Source organism: Eretmochelys imbricata, chromosome 12, assembly GCF_965152235.1.
Source record: "Eretmochelys imbricata isolate rEreImb1 chromosome 12, rEreImb1.hap1, whole genome shotgun sequence".
Classification (NCBI taxonomy): Eukaryota; Metazoa; Chordata; order Testudines; family Cheloniidae; genus Eretmochelys; species Eretmochelys imbricata.
This window is the reverse complement of record NC_135583.1, coordinates 36,404,900-36,417,261: the sequence shown is the minus strand read 5'-3', so window position 1 is coordinate 36,417,261 and position 12,362 is coordinate 36,404,900. Positions and strand designations below refer to the sequence as shown.

The following is a 12,362-nucleotide window of genomic DNA, read 5'->3' as shown; positions in this document are numbered from 1 at the left end:
ATGGATCTATCCATCAGCCAAATTCTACTGTATATGCAGTTCTCAAAACCAGCAGGATTACTGAGCCTTCAAGCTCTGGGGCAGTGGAGTGTTGTTATAGAATTCTGCCCTATTCCAAATAAGGAGCCTTAGTGGAATGTTTGATTTAAATTAAGTATCCTCTTGTGAGTTTCTGGGTATGATATTCTTGGCTCCGCTTTCTTTTTTTGAAATGTCCTCATTGGTGGGCAACTGTTATGTTATAATCCAGCAGTCTGCATCTGGGGATTACAAGGTGTCTTTTAGCTCAGTTTTAATAAGAACAATATAAATGGTTGCATGGCCCAAATTCATGAACAATGGCGATATTCTTCCTGAAATTAAATGTACAAAGGGACATGCTGTGCCATAAATTTTAAAGTGGAAGCCAGTGGGGAATTGTGCTTAAAAACCGAGAACACAGTGTAGTCCAAAAAGTTATAGAAATATCTTGGTCTTTCTTTTGATTGTGTGCTATATCTGGAAAAGCACATTAATAAAAAAGCCCCACAACCAATTACATTTTCATTGAAATCCAGTCGTTTATGAACAGAACAATGTAAAATCTATTCAAAGTAGCATTTTTTTCTCTCTTGAATTTAATGGGATATTAAATTACAGTATTTATTATTATTTATAGAATTAAAATATTCAAAAAACGACTCAGGGAAGACAGAGTTTCAAGAATCTGAACATTCCTGTATCAAGTGGAATACGGGGTCATGGGAACAATGAAACCTAGGTTTATTTTAAAGGGTGGTGGTGGGAGAAGGTTTATGAATTTAGGTTCTAATCTGCTTGGGTTGGATGCTGCTGATATACATCCACAGTCAGAACTGACTGTTACTGTGCCAACCAGAAAGCAGAAGAAATTTGGATACTCCTTTCGGAATAGTCACAGATGTATTTTTTTCCAGGGGAAAGCACCGACACAGTCCCCCACTGCCACAAATTATGCAGTTGAGTTTCCCGCATTTGGGGAAATCACAGGGGTCAGCACACCCACTGTGCAATGGATGATCCTCACCCCGGGAAAACCACCTTGGTGATCATGATCTCTCCCCTGTATTGCTGGGCAGATACAAATGCATTCTCTCTTTGCTATGGCAGTTGATTGCATATGTGTTTTCTCTGTCAAATCTGTATAAATAAGTGTAAAAAAAGTCAGGTCTTTAGAAACCTTTTCTGCTCAAAGTTCACTGGGCATTTTTGGACATGGATTAATATGAACATGTTTGGCTAAATGCAGAACAGTCCCAATAACCCTGGAGCCTGATGCTGTTTCTCTTGAAGTCCATGGTGAAACTCACCCTGATTTCAATACAAGCAATTAGGGCCGTGGGCAGTGGGATCCATCCAGGAAGACTGGTACACCAAAACTGAGTGCTGTTGAAGTCAATGGTTCCCCATCCAGACATAACAGACCATCCACGTGAATCAGATGTTTGAGGATTTGGAGGCCAACTCTCCACTTTCGATTCATGCAAAACTCCCAATAACATTGATGGCTCATTTATTTGTCTTTGTAGGGAGTTCAGGATTGGGCCCTTGATGAGCTATTTACAACCTCTCTTTAATTCAGAGTAATTATGATACTCTAAATGTGGTGAAGCAGAACCTTTGGAAGGATAATTCCTCTGTGTGGACTGAAGTGCCTATAATTATCCCCTTCCCCTTTAGAAATAATTTACTGTATATCAGAGAAGAAGGATGGTCCCACGGGCCAGCCTAGGATTTTGGAGGTCTGTGTCCCAGGACCACCACAGACTTCCTGTGTGACCTTGGGCAAGTTAGTTAGCAGCTTAATGCCTCAGTTTACCACCTATAAAATGGGGCTGATAGTACTTTCCTATCTCACAGTGGTGTTGTGAAGATAAATACATTAAAGATTATGGGACACTCAGAAGAGAGGCCATATAATTATCTAAGATAAGATAAATAGATAGATAATGAAATCTATCTAAGAAGCCATCAAAAATAGTTGCTTAAAAGAGTTGGTCTTGTAACAAAGGTGAAGCAGAACTGGACGTGATACATTTAGGAATATTTGGGGATGGGCTCTTAAATTAGCAACTTGCCTAACAATTGAGGCCTCTTCTACTGGTTTCATGCATCAGCTATTGTTTGATCCCATAAGACTGAAATCCCATTTGCTCAAAATCACTTTTCCAAGATCTCTTTTCTCACTGTCATACATATATTGCCAACTTGAGCTTTAGCACTAATGGCCCACCTCCCACTAAAGTCAGTGGAAAGTCTCTCCTTGGTTTCAATAGAAGTTGGATCAGGCCCTAAAAATCCCTAATAAAAGGGAGTGTTCTAGTCTATACTACTATAATTCCCGCATTGCACATTTCACTGTGGTATCTGAGTACCTAATAATTTTGCTTAAAAATTGGAATATAGTATAGAGAAAGATAGACAAAGTGGGTGAGTATATTTTCCTGGGCCAGCTTCTGTTGGTGAGAGATATAAGCTTTCAAGCTGTTCAAGCTCCAAAACTTGTCTCTCTCATCAACAGAAGCTGGTCCAATAAAAGATATCCTCAGCCACCTCCTCTCTCTAATCTCCTGCTATCCAGGAGTCTACAACACTGCTTACAAAAATAGTGAAAGATAAACCATTGTCTTATAAGAACTATTAAAATTCAAGCATTTGATTTAGAAGGGAAAATGTGAAAATCTTTCTTGAAGTGTTTTACAGTTTTAGAAGAAGAAGAAAACCAAGGAATGCTTCTAAAAGCCTGGATTCCAAATCCCCTTTGTATTTTTCCCCTGCTCTCCACAATTCTTGCAAGTGCCTTTTATTGCGAATCCTTTCTCCAGCCTCAGAAATTGACACATTAAGGACAGCAATAAAAGAAAGCTTGCAAATTCCTTGAAAACGAAAGCTGAAAAATAGGGGCAGATGCATTTCTGTGCTTTATTTTCTGCCCTGGAGATGAAACCAATACAGTAAGGTAATTGCTTGTAATGCTTTGGTTTGAAGAATTATTAATCAAATTATTATCATAGGCAATACTGTACAGAATACAAGTCAAGACAACTCTAGAATCTCTATAGCATTGGGTTAGAGAAAAACTAAATTCCAAAAAGCAAACAAACAAAAAACCTACTTCATTTTGCTGAAATTGTATGTTAGATCTGGCTCGTTATGAAACAAGTTTCTATTTGCTAGTAAACTTTCTACGGTTGTATAACGTTTTGCACAGGAAACAATGAAACAACGGAGGCTCCTCAAGGTAGTCAAGGTTGAAACTAACGAACTGGCTTTGAGTCAGGCACGTTTGGATCTTCATTTGCTGCTGCTCTGAACTGATTCTCTCTCTGTGTGTGTATTTGGGTCATTTCCCCATACCCATTTTCAGATGTCGCTACCTCTGCTGTGTTCGTTTCTGGTCCTGCAAAGCCTTACGCGTATGCTTAGAGTTAAGGCAAGTATGTGCATATATTTTTGCAGGAAAAACATAGTCACTGGAACAGCTAAGCTTCGTTTTCCGTTGCCTGTGCAAACTCGTTTCTTCTTTGGAATAAACTCTTGCCTCCCATTTCTGGCACCTACTGACACACGGCCGCAGGACAGTCCCCCCCGAAAACTAATAGACCACGTTCGTGTTTGACATTTGATAAATTTTCGATACTACGACTGCTCTGCCAGGATAAGTCCACAAGGTGTCAGCACCGACATTTTTACCATTCAATGCACGGAACGTTTGCAGAGAAAAATATTTACAGTCTCCTGCGTATCCCCTAGAGGGCACCAAAACCCATAAAGTGAGCAAACTAGACTCTCACGGGGGAGTTCAGGTGATGTTTGAGGAGAGCTTCACTTGGCTACCAGAAAGCAACTGGTTCTGTTGTTGCCTTTGTAGAAAAACAAAGGGACAAATCTCCTGCCTGATTATCCCAGTCTTTGCAACCGGGTCTTTGCAATGTTCTTGTTTCTCATAAAAACATTCTCCAAGATTGCAAGGACATTTCAAAGGGGGGGGGGGAAATCTGGTAGTGGAAAGGTTCAGAGTATTGTTTTATAGTGTCCACCAAGGGTAAATAAAATATTTAAAGACAAAACCTCTAGGCACGTAGAAGCTGTTGTTCAAATAACTCAAACAAACATTGCTCCCGGGAGTCCTAATGGGGAAACCAAAAAGAGCCGGAGCATTCCAAGGAAAAGAGAATATCTCTTGTCCACCTTTGCGCTCTTGATTGAAAGGATCTCTCTAGCTGTCTCTCGTTTGGGGCTGAAACTATTTTGTCTTGTAGCTTTTCAGATCCTTTGGACTTAGGCTCCACAGATTTTCCAAATGCGTGATGCGAGGGCACAGGGCGTCTTTTCGATTTCTTTAGAAACTTACGCTCTGTAAAGTTTTGAGAGTGGTGAACTGATGGGACGTAAGGTTTAGTAACCAGGCTATTTGTTGAGACAAAACTTAAACTTTTAGAAAATAATAGGTTAAAGAGCTATAACCCACCAGTGTTTCTTTGGGCAGAGTTGGACGTTTACAACTTTTTAAAATTGTGTATGATTTTTTTTAAAAAAGTCCCCCTATGCTTATTGTGTGCTTTAAAACAATTAGGGCTGATCAGAAGTGTGGTTGTACTGAAAGCTGAAGTTTAAAAATGGGAAGTCGTTTAAAAACCTGTTAAATAAACCCCGTTTCTCCGTTAATACATTTAAATGAGACACCAGCAACGCTAACCTAATTTGCTTTTTTATGCTCTTGTGAAAATCACCCTGGCATTTATTCTACCTAAAGAAATCGAAGGGTGTCATTTGAATTTATTGCTATGAAACGAAGGTGAAAGTTTCCAAGACATCAACTGCATTTTACAATCAATTTCCATTACAGGTTTTTGGTGGATTTTCAAGTGTTGGGTAAAAAACTTTCCCTTTTGTATTAAGACATTCACAGAGAGCTTTTGTGATTCTCAGGTAGGACCATTAGCCCTGCAATACCTACCCCACTTGGATCCCTGATAGTTATGTACTGAGTATATTTGTTAAGATAAATAAGGAGACATCTCTCACTCTCTCTCTCTCTCACACACACACACGAAATTCGCTTTTTGTTAAATGTGTCCCTGTCTGAAGCTTTACCGATTCCCGAAGACTGAGTTTTGCTCCGCACAAATTGTTAGATGGTCTTTTCAAAAGTCTCATGAAGTAAATTGTAGACGGAGGGCCTTATTTCAGTAGGCAGCGGACACAGACTGGGTCTGTAGCTATTTTATTCCGTTTTAATTTAAATTCACCTTTCGGAAATTTGGATCCAAAGGGAGGTGGTTTTGTTCTTTGCTTTTTATTTTACTTGGGGGCGGGAGGAGAGGTCATTTCTTTCTTCATCTGGCTGCGTTGGAGAGAAACGTTATCCACGATCAATGCAGCGCACTTCGCAGAAGCTTTGCAAATACAGGACTTTGCACTCCCCGAGCATGCGTCCCTAATTAACCGAATCTGATTGCCTGTAATGAAATCATTAGGGAAAGCAGGAGGGGCGGGTTTCACAAACCCAAGAAAACTCATCTCGATGTGGGTCTTTTTCTCCTGGGTCTTTCTTTCTTTTTTTCTTTCTTTCTTTTTATTTGCTCAAATCTTTTGAAAGTGTTCGAGGAAGCTGCAAACTTGCTACCCTCCAAATATCCCAGTGCCGGCTGTTTGATCTGATAGCGTACGCTATGAAATGTGATGTGTGCCATCCCCTAGCTTTCAGTGCTAATGCTTTTATAGGTAGAAGAAGCGTGTGAGAAAGAACCCAAGAAAATGATCAGCCCCTTCTGAATAGCCGCCCACGGACAGGAGGGTGATTTGATTTTAAACTAAAATGTATTTAAATTGGGAAGCTCTGTGTTTATACAGCATTGCAGGTTTCCTCCGTTAAAAACCTGGAGGAATAATAAATACAGCGCTCGGGGAAGTGTTTTCAGTGATCGCTGATCATTGCGATCAGCTCGTCATGAACCTGGCCTGGCTTACGGCTTAAAACCCATTCCGCTCATACGTTACATTTCATGTCCTTTAAAGTCCTACCGCGAGCAACCAAAAGTCACGAATGAGCCGCGCTGGATGCTCGTTACCTTCCAACGCCTTCGAAAGATACAGCCCCGGTGCGTTTACCTTGGTCCCAGCCCCGCTGCTCTGCCGCAGCCTCTCGCTCTCGCTCTCTCTCTCCCTGCCCATTGATTGGACAAAGCCATCCCAAAGGGCGCGGCGATTGGCTCAAAGTCGGGGGCAGAGGCGTGGCCGGCGAGGAGTAAAAACTCGCCTTCAGCAAGAAAAGTTTTGAAACTTTCCCAAACCCTATAAGGGGAGTTAGCATTTGCGGGGCTCGCCGGTGGCTCTGCGCGCACGCACGCACACACACAGACAGACAGACAGACACACACACACACACACACCGGACTCTCACAGGCTCCTCCACAGCCCTAGAGTTTATTTTGGTTCCGAGTTCGCAAGAAGTGGTGGTGGTTTCCCTCCCAGAAGAATTTGTTGTTGTTGCAAGAATTATCTTTTTTCCCCCCTCAAGACTTTTCTTTGCCTGCGAGAATTATTCCCTGCTTCTGCCTCCCTTTTAGCAGCAGCTTTTACCACCTCTGAAAAAAAAACCAACAACCCAGAGAGATCACTAGATATCCGCACTGCACGCTCCGCCTGGCGACTCCGAAGGATGCTGCTGATTTACTGCTGCTAAGGACCCTGTTGGATTTGGGCAGCTTGTGTTTGAGACTCTCCCTCTCTCTCACCCCTTCCTCCCTCGCCCTCCTCCTCTGCAGAGGAATCCCGTTGGGGTGAGCCCCTCTCCCCCAAAACCCCTACCCTCTTCGTCCCCCCTCCCCCGGACCCCGGTGATTTCGTCGCGTCGCCTTGCGATTTGGGGGAGCCCCATCCATGATGCAGGCTCGCTACTCCGTCTCCGACCCCAACGCCTTGGGAGTGGTGCCTTACTTGAGCGAGCAGAACTACTACCGGACCGCGGGGACTTACAGCAACATGGCCAGCCCCATGAGCGTCTATTCGGGCCACCCTGACCAGTACGCCGCCGGCATGGGCCGCTCCTATGGGCCTTACCATCACCACCAGCCGGCGGCCCCCAAGGACCTGGTGAAGCCTCCCTACAGCTACATTGCTCTCATCACCATGGCCATCCAGAACGCCCCGGACAAGAAGATCACCCTGAATGGGATTTACCAGTTCATCATGGACCGGTTCCCCTTCTACAGGGAGAACAAGCAGGGCTGGCAGAATTCCATCCGCCACAACCTCTCCCTCAACGAGTGCTTCGTCAAGGTGCCCCGGGACGACAAGAAGCCCGGCAAGGGCAGCTACTGGACCCTGGACCCGGACTCCTACAACATGTTCGAGAACGGCAGCTTCCTGCGCCGCCGCCGGCGCTTCAAGAAGAAAGACGTGCCCAAGGAGAAGGAGGAGAGGCAGGCCAAGGAGCAGCCCAAGGCGCCGGGCATCTCCAGCCCGGACATCTCCAAGGAGGCCTCGGAGAAGAAGGTGGTCATCAAGAGCGAGGCCTCCTCGCCAGACCTGCCGGTCATCACCAAGGTGGAGACGCTGAGCCCGGGCAGCGGCAGCCCCAGGAGCGTGGCCTCCACCCCGTCGGTGTCCACCGAGAGCTCCCTGCCGGAGCACCACCCGGCCGGCAACGGGCTGTCGGGCTTCAGCGTGGAGAACATCATGACCCTGCGGACTTCTCCCCCGGGGGAGCTGAGCCCCGGGAGCGCCGCCTCCGGCCGGACAGGGGCAGGGCTGGTGGCTTCGCTGCCGCTGGGCTACCCCCAGGCGCAACCCTCCATCTACAGCCAGGCGTGCAGCCAGAGCGTGGACACGAGCGGGAGCTACCAGTGCAGCATGCGGGCCATGAGCCTCTACACCGGGGACAGGTCGGGCCACATGTGCGTCCCCACCGCGCTGGAAGAAGCCATCTCGGAGCACCCCAACGGCACCGCTTCGCCCCTGGCCACCATGAACCTGGCCTCCAGCCAGGAGAGCGCGCTGACCCCCAGCCACCCGCATCCCAGCGGCGGGCCCGGGCAGCCGGCAGCCTCCTGGTACCTCAACCACAGCACCGAGCTCAACCACCTCTCCGGGCACACGTTTGGCTCCCAGCAGCAGACTTTCCCGACCGTCCGGGACATGTTCAACTCTCACCGGCTGGGGATTGAGAGCTCGACCCTCAACGAGCATCAGGTGAGCGGCAACACAAGCTGTCAGATCCCCTATAGATCCACGCCCTCCATATACCGCCACGCCACCCCCTATTCCTATGACTGCACTAAGTATTGATTAGCATTGACTCTCCTGGGTAGGCCAATTAAGCAAACACTTAAGACTGCACAAGGAAATACTTTTACAACCTCTAAGCGGACCTGGGAACCAAAGAGTTTATAGACCCTTAATCCTCTTCCATCGTCTGTAAATTCCAAACAAGTAAATTCTACTTGAAAAGGGATATCTTTAAAATATATAGAGAGCTATCTAAACAAAGTGGCAAAGTTATATGCTAAAGTATAGGAGGTCTCCGAAAATAAGTTATGGACCAATATCACAGCGACCATTATGCGATTAAAAAGAAAATTATATATATTATATATATAAATATATGTCCTGGGTATTTTAAGTTCTCTTATTGTGCTGTAAAATGTGTGGATTTCTAATCAGGCTAATTTTCAGAGCCATTAATATAATATTTAAAGTTGAGTTCACTGGATTATTTTTTTTTTATGTTGCCCAACAATTCCTGGCAGCCCAATTAATTACAAGTGATTTCTTCTTCCTTTTTTTTTTTTGTACAATTATGCAAGAGAATTTCTTCCTCTTTACAGCTGTTCTTTTTACAAGACGAGGAAATAATTTATTTTTGTTGGTGGATTTTTGGGAAAAAAAGACAAAGTCTCTGATTCGTTTTTTTATTTACGACAGTGTGATGTTTTGTATAATAGTCTCCACCCTGACCATTCCTGAGAACTATTTGTTTTTATTCTACTTCACGCTTGTTTGTCTTATGTGGTCTTAATCGTTGTACTTACCTTAAAATAAATCCATGTTGTTTTCTTCTGCTCACAGTCTGGCGCATGTGTGTGTGTGTATATGTATGTGTGAATGTGTGTGTGTGTGTTTGCAGGTTTTCCTGATCCCATTTTTCGGGCAGAAAACGTGGAACACGTTGATGTTAAAACCGAGTAGATTTCCTGGAGACTAAAGGTTTATTACTCTTTTTTATGATTATTTATTTAACAAAGGCTCAGTTCACGTGACGAAATAGCATAGTTGAAATGAAAACATGTAGGCTTTCCTGGCTTAGTTTAAAGGGGCTTCCCAGGATCGGAAGATTTGCAGAACACTTTGCAAACCCAGGACAATTGGCCGGCTTGAACCTGGAGTGAGATTCTCCAATCCGCAAATGATGTGAGTGAAAGAATCCTCATCAGGATAGGTTCTGATTAATCACTCTTATTTTAATCTTTTTCTTGACAGTTTTCTTTACCGACTGAGATGTCGGCCTTATGAGGTGCTTTGAATGTAGTCAGTTACCTCTCAGTTCAGCAGCAGTATGCTACAGGCAGTTGCCCCGATAAAACAACAGTGTACAGGAAAAATAAATTTTTAACATCCTGTGGGGATAATAAGGAATAACATTTGATCTGGATCTCGTTAGGAAGTCCTAGGAACTATCCCAGCAAGTTCATATTAGGGTGATTTTGCAGCACTGTCTGAACGCATTCTCTTTTTTATTCGTTTCTTGTACAAAAGATCTGGCTTCATTTGACTTCATCTTCTGCTTCCCATACCCAATCTGAGCTCTCATTATAAATGCCCGGGGCTGACAGCGGATATGGGAAAGCTACCAGCCTTCTCTCCCTTCAGATCCCTTGTAAACAACTTTAACATGCTTCAGAGGTGTAGTGGCTCGTTGTTGCTTAGTAATAATAATAATTAATAATAAAAAAAATACCATCACAGGATCGTCTAGCACGTTGGTAACGAAGAAAGCAGCCTTTAGATAAAAATGGCCTTAGGAGCCCTTTTCAAACACAGCTGGTTTCCACCAAGTTAATTTTAATGGTAATAACATACGTCCCCCAACGAATGTAGATGCCAGCTGCAAAGATTGTCAATAAATACCCATGCTAACCTATGGAATCACAGACTATAAATGCAGCACAATAAAAACGGCTGAGGAGGCAAATCTCCTCCCATAAAAAAAGCAAATCAAAAAACCACTAAACACCTATTAGGACGAAAAGGTGAATAGCTGGACGGAGAAGATACGCTGTAGTTCGTGGCAGACAATATTCCCCGGGCTGGTTTTGATCTGGCAAATACCATACGCGGCAGAATTCTGGCAGCGTGCGTTGAAACGCTTGGTTGAAACGCAGCATGGCCCATCGGGGTCATTTGTGCTCTGTGTCAACAGCCTTCCTACAAAAACCCGAGCTGCTCGTGCCAAATTCTCCAGTTTTTTTGTCTATTCATAAAAGAGCAAGGCGGGGAGAAAGGAGGGGAAAAAGAGGAGAGAATACACTCTCCTTCCCCGCCGACATCCCCAAATCCTCGCCCCTTCTTCAAATTAAATCGGGGAGATTTTTCGCTGAATAGCTCCCCCCAACCCCCCCCCCCCCAGCTCACAGTCGTCTCATCGCGTTGTTCTGTACCTGTAAGCTGGAAATCAGGGGCTTCTTTTTTTGGGTGGGGAGAGGGTGGGCTGGGTGTGAGAATCCCCTGCACGCGCGTGTGTGTGTGTGAGGGGGGGGGGAGATAGGGAGACAGAGGAATATCCAGGGCCACTAACATCAAACTTGCCACTTCTCCTCCCTAACAGGTTCCTTGCTTGAGCCAGAGTTCCCAGTGGCAGATTCTCTCTCCAGCATAGGGCCTCCGGGGCGCAGAGTGGGGTTGCAGGCACAGGTGATCTGCTGCTTGAGCCTTTCCCTTGTTTGTCTAAAGGGCACTAGGCCCTTGATGGGGGTTAGCAGCGGGTAGGGGCTGAATAACCCAGGACCACTCCGGGGATTCTCAGGCTGGCAGAGTGTAGACAGACGCCTCAGTGCCGATGTGCCAACATGCGGTCCAGGCTGGCCGCACGATAGTATCTTATTGCAGTCGCATTTTGCAAATAGCTGACGGGATAAAGGACTGCCCCGTGGCAGGTATCGACCTCCCGAAGCTACTGCCAGAGCCGGGGACGGGTGCTTTCCCCCGAAAGGGCAGCCACTCGCTGCTGCTACCAGTCCTTTCCCTCTGGGGGCATTTGGCATGCCAGCTGCGGCTCTCCGGAAAATTGCTTTTTTGCTGGACAGTTCCAGAGTGACACTGGACCCTGGGAAGTGCGGAGCCCGCGTTAAACAGTGACTGCGGGCAGCATCCTCTTGTTTGCGTTTCCAAATTTTCATGATCGCTCAGGCTCGAGCTGTTTTCCCGACTCAATATCGAGTCCTACCCGCCTGATCTCGGCTACGATAGAAAACCAAAGTCCCCAAAGAAGAATTAGTAATAACCATTTTTAAAAAAAGGCGTTGTAATGATTTTTATTCGATTTCCACTCGAAGGGAATGATCTCAGGTAGGTCAAATGCATTCTTGTCTCTGTCTCTTGAAGTCCCCCCTTCTCCGGGTGGCTGACTTCCTGCAAGACCCTGTCACATTAAACAATACAATAAAAATCCTCAGGAAAAGAAAGCACTTAAATGTCTCTCTCACAGGGCTCCCTGCTCCTTGTCGCCAAGCTGCAACGGTCTGGCCCTGGAAAATGGCAGGGTTTCAGCAGCTAGCTAATTTCCTCTTTGTGGGTGGCAGCATTTTGGGCCCAGGATAAAGTTTGTGAGATTGGGCCGTCGATCTCACAAGCGATTGCACGCCTTGGCGCAGGGGTGTTCATTTGCAGCCTTGGACTCTCTTTTTAAACCTTAGTTTTTCGGGCATAATACGGGCATGCTCATTTTGAGTCCTTTTTTTTTTTCTTTCAAAAAAGGAAAACCTAACAGAATAATAACACCCAGCAAACACAATCGAAGCATGGTTTTTTCCCATTTACCAGACGGAGACATTCCAAGTAGGTGTTACTATTAACTCTGAGCTCTGGTGGAAAACACTAAGAGTTCAATCTATCCCTGGGAATCTTTTGGTGCGAAACACGTAACATTTTGTGTTTCAATACGTATATTTCCCCCTCTAACGATCAGCTTTCACCCTTATCTCCCTTTGGAAACAGCTGTAGCGTTTTTACCCCTGCCTTCCCCTCTGCATTGTATTCGAAAAATCTTCAAGCAGAAAACAGACTCCAGCATCTTCTTGCAGATCCCCCCTCCCCCCACCCCCCGGGCAAGGAGAGCTCTACAT

At 45.3% G+C, this 12,362-nt stretch overlaps 1 protein-coding gene and 1 pseudogene across 1 annotated transcript; one reads left to right on the top strand and one right to left on the bottom strand.

Annotated features, from left to right (window-relative positions):
• Positions 1 to 932: 932 nt before the first annotated feature.
• On the bottom strand, positions 933 to 1,087 carry LOC144273068 (U1 spliceosomal RNA; annotated as a pseudogene).
• A 5,816-nt stretch (positions 1,088 to 6,903) lies between these two features.
• Positions 6,904 to 8,310, top strand: FOXC2 (forkhead box C2). Its single transcript, XM_077831161.1, has one exon. The coding sequence runs from the start codon at positions 6,904 to 6,906 to the stop codon at positions 8,308 to 8,310; it is 1,407 nt and encodes a 468-aa protein (XP_077687287.1).
• The last annotated feature ends 4,052 nt before the right edge of the window (positions 8,311 to 12,362 follow it).